Source organism: Neomonachus schauinslandi, chromosome 10 (assembly GCF_002201575.2).
Source record: "Neomonachus schauinslandi chromosome 10, ASM220157v2, whole genome shotgun sequence".
NCBI classification, from domain to species: Eukaryota; Metazoa; Chordata; class Mammalia; order Carnivora; family Phocidae; genus Neomonachus; species Neomonachus schauinslandi.
The window spans coordinates 6638343-6658691 of record NC_058412.1 but is presented as its reverse complement, the minus strand read 5'-3'; the positions used below and the strand labels follow the sequence as shown (position 1 = coordinate 6658691).

Genomic DNA, 20349 nt, shown 5'->3' with positions numbered 1-20349 from the left:
TGACAGTTGGAAGTGTGTGAATTCCACACAGTCCCAATGGCCTCCATATAAAACTCCCACCGCTCACAAAAGTACATTCGGGAGGAAAGGAGCAGGGGGTGGGGGGGGGTGGCGCTGAGACTGATTTACTAGATGAGGTTTATTTTTTATGCTGTCCTTTTTGTCATTTTAGATTATAGGCTCAGAGTACAGAAAATCTATCAACATTCACTTGTATTTACTCGTTGTGTATTTCCCGAATACCCACTCTCAGTCAAGAACATTCCTGGTTACTAAAGGGTAAAAATCCAATCGTGTTGAAAGCCTCTTCTGCAGCAAGCACTAACGAACACAAAGATTCATGAAGCAGAGCCCCTGCCTCAAGAAGCAAAGTGAGAGAGAAAGATTCACACGCTGGTCAGTTCGGTGCAGAGAGCACAGCCTGAAAGAACGACTCTGGGGAGCTCAGGGGGGACCAGGTGTGGCCAGAGGATGGGGAGCAGCCGGCAGGGGCCACGACTGCATCCCAGGTAACGGAGGGCCCCCCAAAGGCTGTAAAGTGACATGATAAGACTTGCATTTAAGAAAGCTGAATTTGGAGGGGACACAGACGAATAAAGCTTGGTACCCGCCAATGCACAATTCAGCAAGACGAAGATAAATGCTCAAAAACAATCCACCGCCATATACGTTCCAGGAGGGAGAACTATAGCTTGAAATGAGGAAGAGAGTACATTTTCTGGGACATGATGGAAAAGGCTTCTCAGACTTATAGGAGTTTCGTCCTTCAGAATCCCATCCAGGAGATGAAAGCTGAGCAGCCGGCTGCTTGACTCACCCCGGACTCTCCTTATCTGCACGGAAAGCAGGGAGGTAGATCAACATCTGCGGACTGCACACTGTCAGCTATTAGAAACCTCACGTCCAATTACACAGATGCCCCGTGTTGGCAAAGCAGCTTGAGCAGCCGTATTACAGAGTGTGCATTTTGTCACTGCAAATTGCTGTCAGCCTTTTTCCTTGATTTCCACCTCCTCGTTCCTAAGGAGACAACTCCCATTACTTACAGATGCCCACCGGACTCCCCCCACCCCACTTCTCTGAGAGCACAGGAGACCAGGAGAAAAGACCATGCCCGTGGTGCGCCAAGGCCTCTCGAGCCTTCACGCCCATGAACAAGCAGCCTTGAAAACTCAATGGTCTCCAAGCCTCAGGTGACAGCTGCTATTCATGCAGGAAAGATTTTAGACACATGTACATGTATATATATGTACACACACACACACACACACACACATACACACACAACCTTTCACTCTGGGAGAGTTTGCAGATGAGGAAACAGGTTCAGAGACTCCCTGAATAATGTAGTCAGTGTTTTACAGTAAGTAAGGCAGAGAGGCAACTCTGTGATGGTATCCACATATGTAAAACATGGGGGTTTAGCTAGATCAGTGGTTCTTGAATCTTTATCACAGACACCAATAAAAATCAGAAAAATGTTTGATTACCTCTCCAGGAAAAAGCGTCTTGACATAATTTCCCATACAATTTTCAGGATGCAGAGACCCCCTAAGCCTGTCCACAGACCCTACATACCAGGTAAAAAAGCCCTAGCCTAGATGAGCTTAAATTCCTTACCGAATAAATATGACGACCCTAAGTATGATTCATGTTAATACTTGGGACTTTAAGTCATAAGTCTTAGCTGTCCTTCTGATTAGCTATCCTTCCATGATTAATATGCTGATCACTGCTGACAGCATTCCACAAGTTACCCATCTAAATTCCAATCATTTTTTTTTTTAAGATTTTATTTATTTATTTGACAGAGAGAGACACAGTGAGAGAAGGAACATAAGCGGGTGAGTGGGAGAGGGAGAAGCAGGCCTCCAGCGAGCAGGGAGCCCGATGCGGGGCTCGATCCCAGGACCCTGGGATCATGACCTGAGCCAAAGGCAGCCGCTTAACAACTGAGCCACCCAGGCGCCCCTCCAATCATTATTCTTAACCAGCAGAAGAGAGACCACAAGCATCTTATACGACTTGTAAGTGGAAGTTCTCTCAGGGTCTCGAGAGTCCATGACCCCACCACCCCCTACAACTTCTGTAGAGAAGGAGGCACCAGGCCTTTGCTGAAACCCTTCCAATGACCAGCTCACCCAGCTCACTTCTCTCTCTTATCTGAGTCAAAGCTTGCTCCCGTGAAAATACCCTCTAGAGAGGAACAGATAACATGCCTCACTTCCCCGTCCTAGAGAATGCCTTCAGATACGCCCTCTCCCTACCTCCCAAGCTAAGAAGTACTAGGTCCTTCCAGGGTCCTCCTACAATGAGGTTTTCAGCTCTAAGATTTTGAGGTCCCTCTTAAAATGTTGCCCTTACAATTCAATAATGGGGTAACCACCTTCTTTTTTTTTTTTTTAAACATACTTCCCCTAAGGTCACCTGACTCACCTTTGAGCCTCTCATGTACTGGTTCATACTGAAGTTGTGATCAACCAAAACCACCTGGAGTTTTTCAAAAGGATCCCTATGGCTCAGCCAGCTGATATCCAGGATGGTCCCACAGCCTTACTGCTCACTTTTTCTCCACTGTGGACCCTCATTCACAGCAGGCGCACCATGCACCAGGAAGTGGGGTGCCATGGTCAAAAGAAGGGACAGGGAAGCAGGTCTGGTTCTGAATGTCAGCTTCTCTAAATGCTAGCTGTACGACTCTCTGACTCACTGACCTCATCTGTAAAGGGAGCTGCTGAGAGTACCTAACTCAGAGTTGTTGTGAGGATTGTATTTATGTAAAGTAGTTATCTAGCACAGGGCTTGCCCCACAATAAATACTTCGCAGGTGTCAGATTTTCATTACTGTTATTATGCCTCCAGTCTCAAGTTTATGAACATCCACACGGAAGCATTTTCTTTTCTTTATCATTTGTCATCATCTCCTATTCCTTTTGATCACAGACATGGTAACATATATTTTGTACCCTAAGTTTTATAGTCTGAAAATGTCATCATAAGCCTTTTTCTTCATGTTGCTACATAACCATAATTCCATCAAGTAGTATATCCTAATTCAGTTATAGAAGGCTTTCAAGGTTTTCTCTGTGATAAAGCACTGGGACAATGCAATAAGCATCTTTGTGTATCTTCCCACATAAAGACTTTTATTTCTCTTGATGTGAACCACCAAACCACTCTCTAAAAATCCCATGCCCTGGTTTTCAATGCCACAACGAAGTAGCAGAATACCAGTTTCATCCTACTGAGGCCAATCACTGGGGATTACTATGATTAAGTTATTTTCTCACGTAACAGGTAGAAAATCATGCCAGATAGAGTACCTTCTTCATGCACAATGAAACATCACTTCCTAAACTACTGTACAGATTTCTTTTAAACTGCTCTATCCTAATTATATATCTATAATAGAAAAAATTCTCCATATTAATTTCAAGCTCTGTATTAATTTAACAGCCATATTCTAATTAGCATTGCAAATAAAGGGAGAAATACACATACAAAATTATTAAATTCTCATTTTCTTTCTTCTGTAAGGGGAAGATGGTAAGGGTTTACGGGAAAATTAGCATTTCTTTCTTTGTACTTCTCCTTTCAAGGAACTGACAATTACCCTAGGACATTCAGGTCGAGGGTAAAGAAGATATCCCTCTCTTAGTAAGAAGAGCTGCACCAAATCTTCAAAACAGAGTAATTCTAGAGAAGTGAAAATGAAAGTTTTCCGTTGCTTCCTTCTTGATAAAGATGAATTTTTCCACCCACTGATATGTCAAACAGCTAAAAAATGTTAGTTTCAACTTCCCAGTGCTGGGGAGGGGGAGAACACCTTTGGGCTGAGACAGAGCTTGGGATATTTTATTTATTTTTTTATTTTTTTAAGATTTTATTTATTTATTTGAGAGAGAGAGAATGAGAGACAGAGAGCATGAGAGGGAGGAGGGTCAGAGGGAGAAGCAGACTCCCCGCCGAGCAGGGAGCCCGATGCGGGACTCGATCCCGGGACTCCAGGATCATGACCTGAGCCGAAGGCAGTCGCTTAACCAACTGAGCCACCCAGGTGCCCCGAGCTTGGGATATTTTAAACTAATAAAAGTTTTGGAACAAATATAAACCAGATGTTTTTAAGAGGTCAGATAGCAGATTATGAGTGGGAAAAATTATTATAGAAACTTTCTCAACAAACAATTATAATAACAGCTTCTGCAAACCTGTACACAAGATGTTCTAAAAAATATATCTAGCTGGACTGTCATCTTTTTTGAAAAATGGGAGCAAATGTAATACACTTGCTATTGTGTAAGAAAACTTGTTTTGTTTCTGTGGGGACATACATGATACCCTTTGGCTCACACAAATGTTTAAAGTCACATGTGCGCATGTGTGCACAGTGTGTGTGTGGAGGGGGGTAGTATTCTCAAAGACCAGCAGCTTCAGCATCACCTGGGAACTTAGTCAATTAGTAAATACTCAGGCTCCATCCTGCACCTACTGAACCAGAAACTCTAAAGGTGGAGCCGCACAGCACCCCGTGTTTTAATAAGACCTCCAGGGGATTCTGGAGCACTCTTAAGTTTCAGAGCCACTACCCTAATGCAGAGGTTGGCAAACTTTTTTCCTAAAAAGCCAGAGAGTAACTATTACAGGCTTTGCAGGCCAAGAGGCAATATTGAGGTGACTGTGTAGGTACATGGTAAGATGGTAAAAACCAGCCTTAGCTCACCGGCTGTAAAAACATAGCTGGTGGCCATAAGGCATCTCAAATCCCCCTCCTGCATCCATCTCTACAAATCCTCATAGAGTACAGGAGTCGGCCGGAAGCACACTGCTCACATTGAAAATGCTAAGTTTCTCTCCTACACGAAGAGGACAGTCTCAGAAATTGCAGCAGAAACATAACAACACACAAATGAAAATTCGGGGACACCGACGATGGATCTGCTGGCCTCTGTGTCAGCTGCTGCCATGCTTACCACGTGCCCTGAGCCACATCTGTCACCCTGTCTTGTTAGCTCAGTTACTCTTCACTAACAATATTTTAAAATACTAATATTCCCACCTCACGTATGAAGAATCGGAAGCTCGGAAAGATTAAATAATTTTCCTATGACGGGCTTTTTGAGGGGCACACGAACTTCTATTCCAGGCTTCTTAGGTTCTAATACCTATGTGCTCTTTATCCTAAACTACACTGCCTCCAAGAATTAGTCACTGACCTCAAGGGCTTGCCATCTAATTGAGGAGCAAAGATCAACAGACATGTTCGAGAATAATAAAGAACAATATTTAATGAGTAAATAGGGCCTGCATATTAGGTACTCTTTCATTTCTGGCAGAAAAAAGAGTCAAAACAGATTCAACTGCAAAACTCGGAATTTAGAGGTGAGGTGTGGAAGGCAGAATAATGTCCCCTCTCACCCCAAAGACGTGCACATCCTGACGCCTGGACCCTGTAAAGATGTTTTGCTACCTGACAAATGGGAATTGAGGTTGCACATGAAATTCAAGTCATTAATCACCTGAATGTGAGATGGGGAGGTTATCCTGGATCACTGGGGTCGGGCCCAGTGCGATCGCAGGATCCTTACCTGTGCAAGAGGGAGGCAGAGAGACAGAGTCCGCTATGGACAAAATGGTGTCGTGCTCCGCCCCCCTTCACTCTACCCCAGTGTGACCATATGTGGAGGGAGGCCTTCTGGGAGATAATAAGGTTTAGATGAGATCACAAGGGTGGGGCTCTCAGGATAGGAGAAGTGCTCTTATAAGAAGAGATGCCGAAAAGCCTACTCTCCACCATAAGAGGACACGGCGAGAAGGCAGCCATCTGCAAGCCAGGGAGAGAACCTTCACCACAACCCAGCCATGCTGACACCTTGGCCTCGGGCTTCCAGCCTCCAGAACCATGAGACACAATGTCTGTGGATTAAGCCACCCGGTCTGGGTATTTTGTTACCGCAGCCTGTACAGAATAAGACAGAGTCACAGTGATGGGAGTGTGAGAAAGACTCTACCAGCCATGACTGGCTTCGAAGATGAAAGGCCGCAAATCAAGGATGCAGTTGACCTCTAACAGCCAGAAAAGGCAAGGAAGCACTCTCCCCTGGACCTCCAGGAAGGAGCTCTGCCAACACCATCATCTTAGCCCCACGAGACCCATCTCAGACTTGGGGTCTCGATACCCATGAGACAAATTTGTCCATTTCTTTTTAACAGTTTTTATTGAAAGTCCTATATAAGATTACTTTATTCCTGCATCTTCTCAATTGTCTCCTCCTTATATTTGCCCTTTGCCTTTCCTACTTGGCAAGATTCGGCTTTCCATCTCAGGATCTTTTTGTGGTCCTTGTCCAGTTTTGGTCTAGTGATAACCACCTCACTAGGGAGGGCGAATGCCCACATGGACAGCAGCACCATGTGCCCTCTCCCACCGGATGTACTCACTCAGTGCAGATGCCGTAGGTCTTCCTGTAAACCTAGACTACTCTGCCAATCTGCACAACCTTTGGGGCGTCCTCGCACAACCTGGACTCCATCATGCTTTCGGATGGGCATGGCTCCAACACTGTACTTGTCTCAGCTCTTTGGAAAGACGGGAAGACATAATCTTCCTGCAAATGTGGGAGAACACACTGAAATGCCTTTCACGGTTCTTGCTCCCGTCAGAAGTCACAAAGGGATTAAACTTCATTTTGGCCGCTGGGGCTTCAGTGATGGCCGCAAAGGGGAAGAAATGAATTTGTCATTTTAAGGCACTCGGTTTAGGGTAAGTTGTCACGACAGCCACAGAAAACTAATGTAAGAGAGTAAAGAAGGTTAACATCTTCAACAAGGGCCTGGGACAGGAGGGCGTGCATCCAGACCAGGAGTGGGGCTGGACGGCAGTGTAGAGAGACAGATACACGCTCGGGAAGCAGGCAGAGGTCAGCCAGCCTGGAACAGAGAGACACTGGGGACAGATGGAGATCAGTTAGAGGTCAGATGGGGCCATGACAAATCAAGAAAGCAGGCAGGAAAGTCCCAGAAATTAAGGAACTCAAGACAGGAAAGGTATGTAGCAGTATAAGGCATGAATGGTGGATTCTTTGTTGTTCTTTTAATTATACATGAAATGAGTGCTCTTCCTAGGCAGGAGCTGCCTTAGGACATTAAACACGCTCATGATCAAACCACATGGGCCTCCTCTTGGAACTGCCCTCAGAGACAGAATGAGTGTGCACTCACAACGCTCCAGACCAACTGTGGTCGCCCGCAGCTAATCCCTTCCTGAATATGCCCCACTGATTTCTGATGTCTAGTTCTAAAAAAATTCTAAAGTTCTAAAAAAATTTCACCTATCCTCACACTCCTCTACCAAAAATATTCAAAAGAATGTGCTACTAAAAGCAGTTCTAGAGAAGAGTTCCAAAACTGTTGTGAACGGTGTCAGCAACATCACAGGAAAAGGTATGGGTTTCCTCTAGAAGTCACCAAAGAAGGTGAATTCTTTGAAGTAAACAACACTACTCTGAAATAAAGACTTCAGGATCAGTATTCTGACTTCAAAATAATTCAGACTCATGGCCTTATAGTAACTCAAACTTGGCATGATCTATCAGATGGGTGAAAGACGACAGAAATAGGAGCCCCCGCCCCACCCAAGGGCTCGCAACGGTCAGCCTGCTGTGTGGAGCCTCAGGAAGGACACAGGCTGGGTGCCCGAAGTGCGATGCTAAAATTCCAGAACCAGCTTTTCACTTCCTCAAGCCTCCGTTTCCTCTAATAAAGTGGCAAAACGCCCCTTCAGGCAGACAGAAGAGCAAGTGCAGAGGGAGAAGGCACAAAACGTGGCACACTGGGGAAACTGCACCTTATTTCCAAGAAGGGCCCTCTAGACAGGTAGCCAGGAGCCGGGGGATGCAAGGGGCTCGGTGTGCCTCTGGTGTTCTGCCGTGTTTACTGAGCTGAGGCTTATGTTGGATCGATGAAGGGAGGCAGCAGCAATATCATAAGCAAATAAATCTGGAGAAGGCTAAGACAGAGCTCCTCTCCTACTCCACAGGGGCAAGCTGAAGTCTCCAGCCAGTCCTGCAGGAATAGACACCTGCTTACCTGTGCTTGACCCCAATTTCCCTACAATTCTACAGCCCACGCAGGCCTTCCTCATCTCTCCCAGGCTCTGGGACTCACCTTCATGAACGTCAAAGTGGGTAATGAGAAAATGCTGCAGACTTTTGAGCAGAGAAGTAATATCACTAGGCTGTATTTTAGGAAACGACTCTGGGGCAGGTAAAGGAAGAAGGTTTGTGGCACACACTCAACAATATAGGTCAGAAAGGCAGATGAGACACAAGTGTTACTAAATTTGTACAGGCTAGCTTCCTGACACCCATGTGTTTACAACACCTTCCTCTACGCTTGCTTGTTTAAAGCTACGTGGCGGGAAACTGGGCTAGCCTACAGGGACACACAGGTCCTTCTCAGGACTGGCCGCGGTCACGTGGCCAACGCCTGCACGAGAAGCAGTCCTTCATTTTTATTTCTGATCAGAACAGCCTTCTTGGGGCGCCTGGGTGGCTCAGTCGTTAAGCGTCTGCCTTCGGCTCAGGTCATGATCCCAGGGTCCTGGGATCGAGCCCCGCATCGGGCTCCCTTCTCGGCGGGAAGCCTGCTTCTCCCTCTCCCACTCCCCCTGCTTGTGTTCCTGCTCTCGCTGTGTCTCTCTCTGTCAAATAAATAAATAAAATCTTTAAAAAAAAAAAAGAACAGCCTTCTCAACAGAGGACTTTAAAATCACTCTTGAACGTCATCAGAATATAAAATATTCCCCCTTTTAAACTAGCCTTAAAGCAGAAACTCAAAGCCCAAGTGAACATGGTTAAAAAAAACACTCTTGAGAAACTTTCTGAAATCTATTGTTTGTCAAAAGAACTAAGCATCCATCTTTGAGTGATTTCTGGAAATCTTGAAGAGAGTCGGTCAGTGCGCCAGTCAGCCTGAAGGAGTGGTGGCCTCGAAGCGGAGCGGGCCCTGCACACAGCCTGGGCCAGCAGGAAGCCGAGTTCCACGGAGCGGCCTGGGAACACGTTTAGCCCTCTGATCTCAGGTGGCTCATTTCTAAAATGAGAACAGTTGGCTATAAAGATTAGCATAACGCACAGAGAGCACAAGGTTTGTAATAAGCGTCCAAAAACCTACAAACAATCATTATTCCTCCCTGCCCCTTCCCTACTTATCCAGGAAAGAGCTGGAGACAGGTGACCACCTTCTTGGATAGTCTAACATTTGTTTCAGCAAAGCTCAGTGTTGAGTGAAGAGTTTTATACTGTTTGATATTTCCTTTTAAATAAAAAATACTTTCCTACATAGGCTTACTTCCAGTTAGGTGTTACTCAATGAAAACTAATTCTACTTCCTTCTTTCATAAAATCAGTAGTTGTCAGGTAATCAATGTTTATGTACTTGCAAGCTAAGTACAGTGGCGGTTCTGGTTTTTTGTTTGTTTTTTAAAAACTGTAGAGGACTTTGAGGGCACCAGGGTGGCTCAGTCCGTTGGGCATCTGACTCTTGGTTTCAGCTCAGGTCATCATCCCAGGGTCATGGGACTGATCCCTGCATTGGGTTCCATGCTGAGGGGCAAGTCTGCTTGAGAGTCTCTCCCTCCCTTTCCCACTGCCTCTCCCCCTGCTCTCTCTCTCTCAAATAAATAAATAGTCTTAAAAAAAAAAAATCGTAGAAGACTGTGAAGAACATCTAGTTGAAGGTTTCAACCTTGGCACTATTGACATTTGGGCCCAGTTAATTCTTTGTTGGGAGCTCTCCTGTGCTTTGTAGGATCTTTAGCAGCATCCCTGGCCTCGACCCATAAGGTGCCCAAATATGCACACATGCCCACAGACATGTGCACGCACGCACCTCTCAGTTGTTAGTAACCACACTGGGGGGAGCAAAATCACCCTGGTTGAGAACCACTGATGTGCATTCTAACCTAACTGGATTATTTCAGAGACAAGGAAACCAGAGCTAAAACATGCTAAGCGATTCGCTCCAGGGTAAAACAGCCAACACCACAAACTCCAAAAAGCTTTCGAACTCAGTCGGGACAAGCTCAGTCCCGAACAACTTAAGTCCCTCCCACCTCTTCTCTGCTTTCCTGAACTTCCTTCATGTTCATCTGGAATTTAACCATAAACAACTTAATACCTGTCTAATCATTTTAACATCAATACATTACAATATATATAAAATATGGAAAATGAAGGGGGGAAAATACCTATAAAGTCAAAATGCCAAAACAATCATTTTTTAGCATACTGCCCCCAAATCTTTTTTCCTATATATATGCTTATTCCCCTCTTGGTAAATTTTTGATTTTCTCTTTATCCCTGAGGTCAAGATAGTAGGATATGTCCTGAGATATGTACACATATCCACATACACTGTGTGTATGTACATTTACATGTGTGTTTATAATGTTTTCCTTAGAATTCAGTGCACTCTCTCAAACTGAGATCTTATTTTATCTTTTATAGGGAGGCAGGGAAAGGGAGAGAATCTTAAGCAGGCTCCATGCCCAGCGTGGAGCCCAACACGGGGCTTGATCCCACGACCCTGAGATCATGACCTGAGCAGAAATCAAGAGTCGGATGCTCAACCGACTGAGCCACCCAGGTGTCCCTCGACCTGAGATCGCAAATCTTTCTTTAGTTCTGAGAATTTGTCAGCTATTACTTTTTTAAAATTTTCCCCTTTTCCATTTTTCCCCCCTCTTCTGCAAGTCCTTTTGGATGGATGCTAATATTGACCACTCTCAATCTGTTTTCTGTGGCTCTTGATTTTTACTTTACACTGTCCATTCCTTTAACTCACGTTCCGGCAACAAGGGGCCTCACGAATCCCCTCTCCTATGTGTGTAGCCTGCCATTTAGCAAATTTTAGTTTTTATTTCAACAATGATATATTTTTCTATTTTCACACCTTTTACTGGTTCTTTTTCACTAGTACCTTTTCTGAGCCCAGTAATTAAATACCTCCCTTGCCTTTTTAAGGATGTTAATCATACATATGCTCTTATTTTAGAGTCCTGTTCTGATTGCCCTATTAATTTAGTTACCTCAAGTGTAAGCTCTTTACTTTCTTGATTGGGGGCCCATACAATGTTAGGCTAGTCTTAATAGCATTTTTGAGCACGTAGAAGTGTCTCATTTTGATGAAGTCTGATTTAACCATTTTTCTTTTACGCTATTGCCTTCTGTGTCCTTTTCAAGGAGCCTTGCCTGCCCCGTGTTGTAAAGATGTTCTCCTACGTGTTCTTCAAGAAGCTTTATAGTTTTAGTTTTTAAATTTGAATCTATGAGCCATTTCAAAGTACTGTTTGTGTAGGGTGGGTGAGAGGGCTGTACTTCCTTTGTTCTGATGGAAAGATCCAGCTGTTCCGGTATCATGTGCTGGAAACACCTTCGTCTCCCCATGCGACTGCCTCGGCAACTGTGCTGACAAGACACCTCTCAGTGAGGGTCTATTTCTAGACTGTCTTTTGTTCCAGTCACCTCTTTGTTGGCCCCCCCCAGCTAGCAACACAGTGTAGACCATTACTGGCTCACAAGACTTGAAGTCAGATGGTTTAAGTTCTCCCAACTTGTTTCTGTCCCAAGATTGCTTGGGATATTCCAGGTCCCGTGTGTTTCCATATAAGTTTTGCGATCAGTTTGTCAATTTCTCCTGCCAGAATTCTGATTAGGACTGTGGTGCATCTTGAGATCAATTTGGGGAGAACAGACATCGTGACTATATCGAGTCTTCCAACCCACATACATCATATACCTCTCCATTTATTTAGGTCTTTAATTCTGTCAGTGGTGTTTTATAGGTTTCAACATAGAGTTCTTGCCTATCTTTTGTTAAATCTGTTCCTAAATATACTAGCCATTCTTGACTGTAATACCATCTTTGTAGCTGAGATGTCCTACCGGCCTCTTCACAGTCTTGGCTGGCACAGCCCTCCCTGGGGGAGGCAAACGCAGTTACTGGAGCTGCCGCTCACAACAGCAGAACTACGGTGGGGGCGGGGTTGGGCACAACAGTTACTTCCAGACCCTTCCCTGCCCCTCCCTCCTTTTAACCACCTGTGCCATTCCCTGTCCTTCTACTCCAGTTGCTACTATCATCAAAGGGAACATCACAGGGTAATCTGGTGGCCTGACTGCGTCTGTAGGCACAGAGCCTGGGCCCCCTCCTCCTCCCGGCCACCAGCCACGGGCAAAGGGAGTGTCTCTGCCATACTCGGCAGCGGTGTGCTCTCCCACGAGCCAGCCTTGCTCTCTGCAGTCCACCACCTGTTTCCACGGTCTCTGGGAGCTCTCACAACTTCTAGCCCTCCAAGCCTGCCACTGGCTTGCTTCTGAGAGAAATGACAGAGTCACTTCATGACTTAAAAAAAAAAATTATTTTCTATCACCGGTAAGGTTTTGAGCAGGGGGCAGACCTGCCACATGTGTGCAGCCTGAAATCTTTAAGTCAGAAAAAGGTTTATTAGTCTAGATCAGATATTACTTTGAATAGTTGATTGTGCTTTTATGTTAATTGTCATCCCAAACAAGAAAGGCAAGCATCGGATGAGAGAAACGGAAGAGCCATTCTGACATGATTAACACACAAACCAAACAACAGAGGCAGGAATGAGGCCGGTGTCCTTGTCGATCAGTCAGACAAAGCTGGTGTGGTGGGAAACTCAGCTGCACTTCAGAGAACAGGAAGCAGCGCACGGGATAGTGGGAGGGTGGAGGTTGGGGGCGGCAGATGAAGTGCCATTCCAGAATTAGAGACTTGACAAAACAAAACACACTTCTAAAAACTAAACATCCCAGCTCAACTTCACAATGTGCATGCCTAGAAAAAAAGGTTTGGTGGATTATTCATTAACGGTGACCACTATTACAGCATCAGTTTCTGCTAATGCAAGGATTTACACCAAGAAACCCCTAGGAAAGAATGCATACTCACCCAGCCCAGAGATATTTATTGCTTTCACGGATTTCTTCATTTTGTAAAGAACCATCCGGTCCACATCCAAAGCCTAGAATATAGAGAAGTGGTATTAGTGAGCTGTTTCTGGGGGACAAATCCTCAGTGTGGTGTAAAGATGGAGTCATCCCCAAAAGCCAACGCCCTCTCGGATGCCTCATCCACACGAAGCACCTGAGCTGCCTCTGCCCACTCTGCGCCCTGGACGTCCGCCCCCCGCAGTGACAAGGGTTTCACCTCAGACTGACTCCACTTTCAACCGATCTCAATTCTCCCCGTGACCAAGCACGGCTCAGATCTGTGCGCACCTGCCAGCTGCTCCTTCCCAAGAGAGGCGAAGGACAGGGAGCAGGGGGAGGAGCGACGAGGGGGTGGTGAAGCAGATCAGCCACCAGTGTGTCCCTGCTCCGGCAAGACCTCCCTGCCCGGAGGCAGCAGGGTCCAGTGGAAGGCAAACCCATTCTGGATTTGCAAAGACCCAGATGTGAATTTGTTTGGGTTAGAAAGCACGTTCTTCTTAATCCTCTCCTAGCCTAGGCTTCTCTTCCAGAACCAGGGCGTAACAATATCTACTTCGCAAGGTTGAATGATTAGACACACTTAAGTATTTAATATTCCTCTACTACACTCCGTTTAATAGTACACTTTACGAGACCAACCACCACATAGTAGGATAGGGCACCTACAGTGCCTAGCCCATCGTAAGTGCTCAAGTAAGAACTGCTCAATGACTCATCAGATCAGGAATTTTAAGTACGGCTCTGCTTTCACAAAAGTTACAGGGGTAAAATTTCCTCTTAACCCAATTCAACACCGAAGAAGAGCAATGTGTCACTTCCAGCTGTGACAGGAGGAAGAGAGCGTGTGTGAACTGGGAGAGTGACACCTACCACAGGGTCACTGTAAAGAAACCAAGAACGGCAGGGGAAGCTAGACCTAGCCCAGTATCTGGTATACGGCGACGCTCAATAACATCGTTACTACTCGTCATGAGTTTTAATCATAAAAAATTGCAGCAGACTGCCAGCAGCAACATAGCACACCACCTCAGAGCAACCGCAGAGTCCTTCATGTCCAGCCTTCCTGAGTCACCTTTATGTTTTTATAAGAGAGTACATGCAAGTGGGGGGTGGGGAGGCAGAGGGAGGAGAGAGAAAACCTTAAGCAGGCTCCATGCCCAGAGTGGGGCTTAACCCAGGTGCCCCAGATGAATCACTTCTTGAATCCACTTTCAATATCAGCACCCCAAGTCCCATTCTAAAGCAACAATGACTATTTTTTTTAAGATTTTTATTTATTGGGTACCTGGGTGGCTCAGTCGTTAAGCGTCTGCCTTCAGCTCAGGTCATGATCCCAGGGTCCTGGGATCGAGTCCCACATTGGGCTCCCTGTCGGCAGGAAGCCTGCTTCTCCCTCTCCTGCTCCCCCTGCTTGTGTTCCTGCTCTTGCTATCTCTCTCTGTCAAATAAATAAATAAAATCTTTAAAAAAAAAAAAAAAAGATTTTTATTTATTTATTATTTTAGAGAGAGAGAGAGCATGGGGAGGGATAGAGGAGAGGGAAAGACAAATCTCAAGCAGACTCCCCACTGAGCACGGAGCCCGAGGCGGGGCTTGATCTCACCACCCTGAGATCATAACCTGAGCCGAAACCAAGAGTCTGATGCTTAACCGACTGAGGCACCAAGGCGCCCCAGGAGAAGTGATATTTTAAAAAGCATTATTGGGGCACCTGGCTGGCTCAGCTGTAGAGCATACAACTCTGAATCTCAGGGTCATGAGTTCAAGCCCCACGTTGGGTACAGGGTCTACTTGAAATTAAAAAAAAAAAAAAGCCTTATTTTCAGACATACTGTAGGAAGGGGTAGGTAAGGATTGACACAGAAAGTCAAAATTTCTTATAGAGAACTAGCTTTTATTTTCCTAGGTCATCATTAGTCTGTTCTTGACTCACCCCAACTTTTCCCGTAGCACCCTGTGCTTACTCAATAGTTCATCGGATAAAATTTACTGAGTACCTACTATGTGCTAAGTACTAATCCAGGTATTAAGAGATACAACGGTGAGCAAAACAGGGCAATGCCCATGCCTGCTCAGAATTCACAATCTAGAAAGATAATGCCCTAAATAAACACAAAGCCAGAAGTCCAGGACGATCGTGTACCTGGCCTGCCTTTCTATTTGTCCTGCTCACCTCAAGACCTGTGCTGCCCTACTGGGGTACCAACAAGGCACACGTGTCTATTGAGCATGGACATATGGTCAGTGCCACACATTAAAACGATAATATTTTGGACATATTAGCTTAAATGTTAATAAAATTAACTTTATGTCTTTTTCCTTTTTTCAGTGGTCTTCTTTAAGGGCCGGAACTTGCTCATGGCTGTGTTCCCAGTGCCCAGCAGAGAGCTGACACAACAGGACCAAAAAGCAGCTCAGTCAGTGCCCCTGAGACCAGAAAGGCAGGCAGGGACTCAAGAGGCTGGCAAGGGTGTCTGGCTGAGCTTGGAGAAAGGGGGCAGCTACCGAAGGCTTCCCCCCAGAGAAGGGAGGGCTGTACTTGGAAGGTCACTCAAGCCCCAGCAGGAACAATGGATTGAGCAGGCAGGAAGTAGATTCAGGGAAAGGATATCCAAAGGTGAAGGACCTGGCTGGGACCCATGATTGGGAAGCCACATGGGATCGGTACAGGGCAGCAGACATTCTGGAAAAGTCAGTGAGTAGCCAGGGAGATCTATTCTGCCTCCTCAACTGATTTTAGGTCTCCAGCCTCTGGCACCCTCAAGGATGACAGACTAATCCGCCCACAGGGGTTTGACTCAACTGTGCTGAGAAAAATGGGCACCGGAGTAGTTGTCTATCTCAGTGTGGAAGGCCGACCACAGATGAAATATGCTTCGTAACACCGCTGAACTCTGACAAATTTCCTCCCACATTATACTGTGGGGCACACCCCCCTCCCTGATCTCTTCCTGCATAAAAGTCTTGTAAAAATAGGCCACCATATGGAATCTTCTACCTCTGTTATTAAAGGGGATGTGCTGTTTCCCGAACTCAGGGACGAGTGGATAAACGGTAACTGTTGCTTTTCGAGTCTGTTAAGAGCCTGGAAATAAAGGTGAGGTAGGCGTAGAGGTTAAGTTTAAATTAAAACTGAAAGAGGGAAAAGCAATTACCTCCCCACTCAGAAACACACCCTTCATTATGGTGCATATTTACAGATAATTAAGATTAAACTTGGTCAGGAGAAGAAGTTAGAATGATTAAGACTGAGTGCTAGAAAAAGTCTTCTGTCAATTACATATAAAAACAGCCCCGGGGGCGCCTGGGTGGCTCGGTCCTTAAGCGCCTGCCTTCGGCTCAGGTCATGGTCCCAGGGTCCTGGGATCGAGCTCTGTGTCGGGCTCCCCGCTCGGCGGGAAGCCTGCCTCTCCCTCTCCCACTCGCCCTGCCTGTGCTCCTCTCTCACTGTGTCTCTCTCTGTCAAATAAATAAATAAAATCTTAAAAAAAAAAAAAAACCAGCCCCGGAATCCTAAAACAACAACAAAATAACAAAACTTGAGAGCCTCAAGAAGCCAAAGGTGTCCACTGATCCCGGCTAAGATTCCTAATAGACTGGGCACTCACCCACACCCTCCTCTCCCCAGAGCTACCCAAGCTTAAAAGAAGGAAAAAGAGCTGCGGTCTTGGCCAGAATGTGTGTGTAAAAACTATAAACACAAGCAAAAACTGAACAGCCAATACGGACCTAAGCGGAAACACGGCGCAACAGCTAAAGTCTGGCCAAACCGCATTAATTCTGATGACCTACACTGCGGGTGACCTTTAGTTTATAAAACAAGTTTCACAGAGTCAATTTATCACATAAACAAGACTGAAGAGATGTGTCTCCGATATTTTATTTTATTTTATTTTTTTTATTTATTTTTTTTTTTTAAAGATTTTATTTATTTATTTGACAGAGAGAATGAGACAGAGAGCACATGAGAGGGGGGAGGGCCAGAGGGAGAAGCAGACTCCCTGCCGAGCAGGGAGCCCGATGCGGGACTCGATCCAGGGACTCCAGGATCATGACCTGAGCCGAAGGCAGTCGCTTAACCAACTGAGCCACCCAGGCGCCCGTGTCTCCGATATTTTAGAGGAAAATGAACAACTGTGTCCAACCACTCCAAAAGCGTCTCTTGTGACCCCTGAACCATTACATGAACGGCCCCAGTTCTGATTTATTCCTGCGAGCAGCTCCCCGCAGTCTCGGCAGCTCGTCCACGGACGGTGACTCCCGGGAGGCCTGTAGCCAGCGAAAGGAAAGCCCCCCCAGGAGGGGACCCGAAGCCCTTTGCACTTCCCCTCCTCAGATCTGTGCTGTCCAATAGGGAAGCCGCTAGCCGCGTGGGAACATGGAGAATAAAATTAATTAAAACGTAGTGAAGTAAAAAATCCAGCTCCTCGTGTCTCGACACCTTTCTCAGGAGTCTGAGAAACAATATCCTGTTTCTAAACATGCCATCCCCTTTATGCTCTTCCTCTGTACCTGCAGACCCCTCTGTGCGCCATCCCCGAGGGCAGTCCCTAAGGCACTGGCATTATCTGGGGGGGGGGTCCCCTCCTCCTCACCCCGCCATGAGCTCAGCCCAGAGGTGACCGTGTGACACACCCATCCCCCTTCAGAGGGCTGAAGTTATTAGTCTTTGTTCCCAGAGCCTACGGATGTCCATCCTGGCATGGAGGCACCTGCCTCCTGATGCTGGACGGTGGGGGCCAGATCCACAGTCTGTCTGAGGAGCTGAGTCGGGAGCAGGTGGACACCTGCTGGCGGGCTGGTTTTTGCGAGGCCATGAGCTAAGGATCTGCACAGATGAACGTTTACAATTGATACGGCAACGAGGCAAAGGGGAATAGTAGCTTTGAACCCCAATGCAGAAATGTTCTCAGAAAGAATTCCCTGATTCTGATTAGTAGACCAGCATTATCAAAAAATTGTACTTCATCCAGTATATTTTGAACTTTGTTAAAAAAAACTATGGAAATTTATTTTCTCTCTTATAATGTAAGTACCTATATAATATCTTCCATTTTGCCTCTAGGCCTACAAAGCCTAAAATATTCACAGTGGGGCCCTTCACATCTGGCCCTGAGGATTCACACAGAGGTTTCTCCAGTGCTATCAGCCGGCCCAGTCTCCTCTTGGCACAGCACCAGTTTGGTCGCCAGCAATTCGAGCCAGTAAGGGTAGGACGGGGCTGGCTTCATTCTTGGAACCCAAAGACACTGCCTGGAGGAAGAGGAAATAACAGACCACAAGCCTCCCCCCACTGGGCCGCCTGGGACTCCTGTTCCACTCTCCTGTCCCAGCTCCTCTCCCTCGCTCCTTTTATGAAAGGCTAACCTGAGAGGAAATGACATTTTTGAAAGACACAGACCGAAAAAGAAAACAAAGCAACACCCAGGATCTGGTGGCTTTGCCCAAGGATGGCTTTGCCAAGGAAGAGCCATGCAAACATTTAGATGGCAGCTTTGCCTCATCACACGTTTGACTTTACTTTTAAAGTAACACAAAACATTAATGACAGTGTCAAAAATTTCCAGAGGCCTTCTGGGAAGCACAGAAATGCACTGTGGCCTGCAGGCTCATTTTAAAGCCAGAGCAATAATGGATCTACCTCCTCCTGGGAATAAAGCAGAGGCCTGGAGAACAGCAGGTGTCAGAAAGAATTACGATCAAATCAGTATCCAAGCTAAATCCAGCTGTGTAAGACGTATACTTAAGGACACACTAGAAGGGCACACTTGCTATTCTCTAATAAAACTGAAGTTACTCACAGTACATATGTATCTGCACCAGAAGACAAGGGTGTTCATGGCACTCTTTGAAACAGATGAAAACTGGACAAACCCAAGTGCCTGTTAATGGTAAAATGGATGAACTGTTGCATGGACACAGACAAACTTTACCCACTCAGAACATAAAGGAATTTCACAAAAATGTGAAGCCAAAGCAGCAATTTGCAGAAGTATACATGCAGTATACTACCATAAAAATCTAAAGAAATAGGAAAAACTGGATTATATTGTTTATGTTTAGGGATGTATAATGTTGCTGATAAAACTACAAAGAGAAGGGAGGAGATGTCTATCGCACAGCTGGGTGGGCAGCTACTCTGAGGGTGTTGACAGGAAACAGGCGAGTGCTCTCTGAATGCTGACCGTGACCAGGAAGGACAGGTGATGGCTGGATGAGAGTCTGTTCATAATCATTCTTTTTTTTAAGATTTTATTTATTTAATTGACAGAGAGAGACAGCGAGAGAGGGAACACAAGCAGGGGGAGTGGGAGAGGGAGAAGCAGGCTTCCCGCCGAGCAGGGAGCCAGATGCGGGGCTCGATCCCAGGATCCTGGGATCATGACCTGAGCCGAAGGCAGACGCTTAATGACTGAGCTACCCAGGTGCCCCATAATCATTCTTTAATTATAGTATATTTCCTTATGTGTGTGTACGTGTGCATGTACGTGTGTGTGTGTATATATATATGATATGCTCATTTGAATAAAAATAAATTTAAAGCCTTCTTTATGGAAAAGAAATTAAGATCAACCACAGTTTGGGGGCAGAGCCAGAAAGGCTGCCAAAATGAAAGTACCTCACAGGGGTAATTTATTAGCTCAGCATTTTGGTCACACACAATGAGTGAAAGGAACTTAGAGATCTCCTAGTCCCATTTCCAAGATACACGAGTGCAGATGACACAAGTCAGTAAGCTGGAGACAGACGCCAGGTTTGCCAATTCCTAAAGCAGGCAACCCTTGAGGACAGGCAAACAGAGGATACACGTCTTTCATTTTTCTCCAACATGTTGTTTTTATTGCTCAGAATGTCTCGGATTCTGTGCCCATCTGCCAGAACCAGGCTGGTAGCTCAGTGGGCATCTATTCAGAGGACGGCCAGCCCCTTCACCCCAACCGTCAACTAGACCTTGACCATATCCTCAATCACAGGTACTTGCAACAGATGCATCCAAACCTGGGGGTGGGGGGGCCATCATCAGGGAGAGGGCACCAGCATGCCCAGCCGTGTGCATGTGGCTGACACTGACCCACGTGGGCATACAGGACACGGAGAACAAAAAACAGTAAGGCAGCATCCAAAGATCAAAATGCAACACACCTTTCTCAAAATACTATCTCGGAAAGTAGGAGAGTACAAGATGATTTATTGAACCAACTGAACATACACACACACACACACACACACACAATTGTAACCAACAAATAAACTGTTACAGGGGCGCCTGGGTGGCTCAGTCGTTAAGCGTCTGCCTTCGGCTCAGGTCATGATCCCAGGGTCCTGGGATCGA

General features: G+C 46.0%; 1 protein-coding gene across 5 annotated transcripts in view; it reads right to left on the bottom strand.

The window, feature by feature from the left end:
- Positions 1 to 13028, bottom strand: part of ASAP2 (ArfGAP with SH3 domain, ankyrin repeat and PH domain 2) — a 111309-nt gene extending 98281 nt beyond the window's left edge. For 4 of the 5 annotated variants that reach the window (XM_021697683.2, XM_044918623.1, XM_044918624.1 and 1 more), the window contains exon 1: positions 12976 to 13028. In XM_021697683.2, coding sequence (XP_021553358.2) covers positions 12976 to 13015 — 40 coding nt within the window. In that variant the 5' untranslated portion in view covers positions 13016 to 13028. The remainder of the gene's footprint in view (positions 1 to 12975) is intronic. The other variant, XM_044918625.1, reaches the window with a different exon arrangement.
- Between the last annotated feature and the right edge of the window lie 7321 nt (positions 13029 to 20349).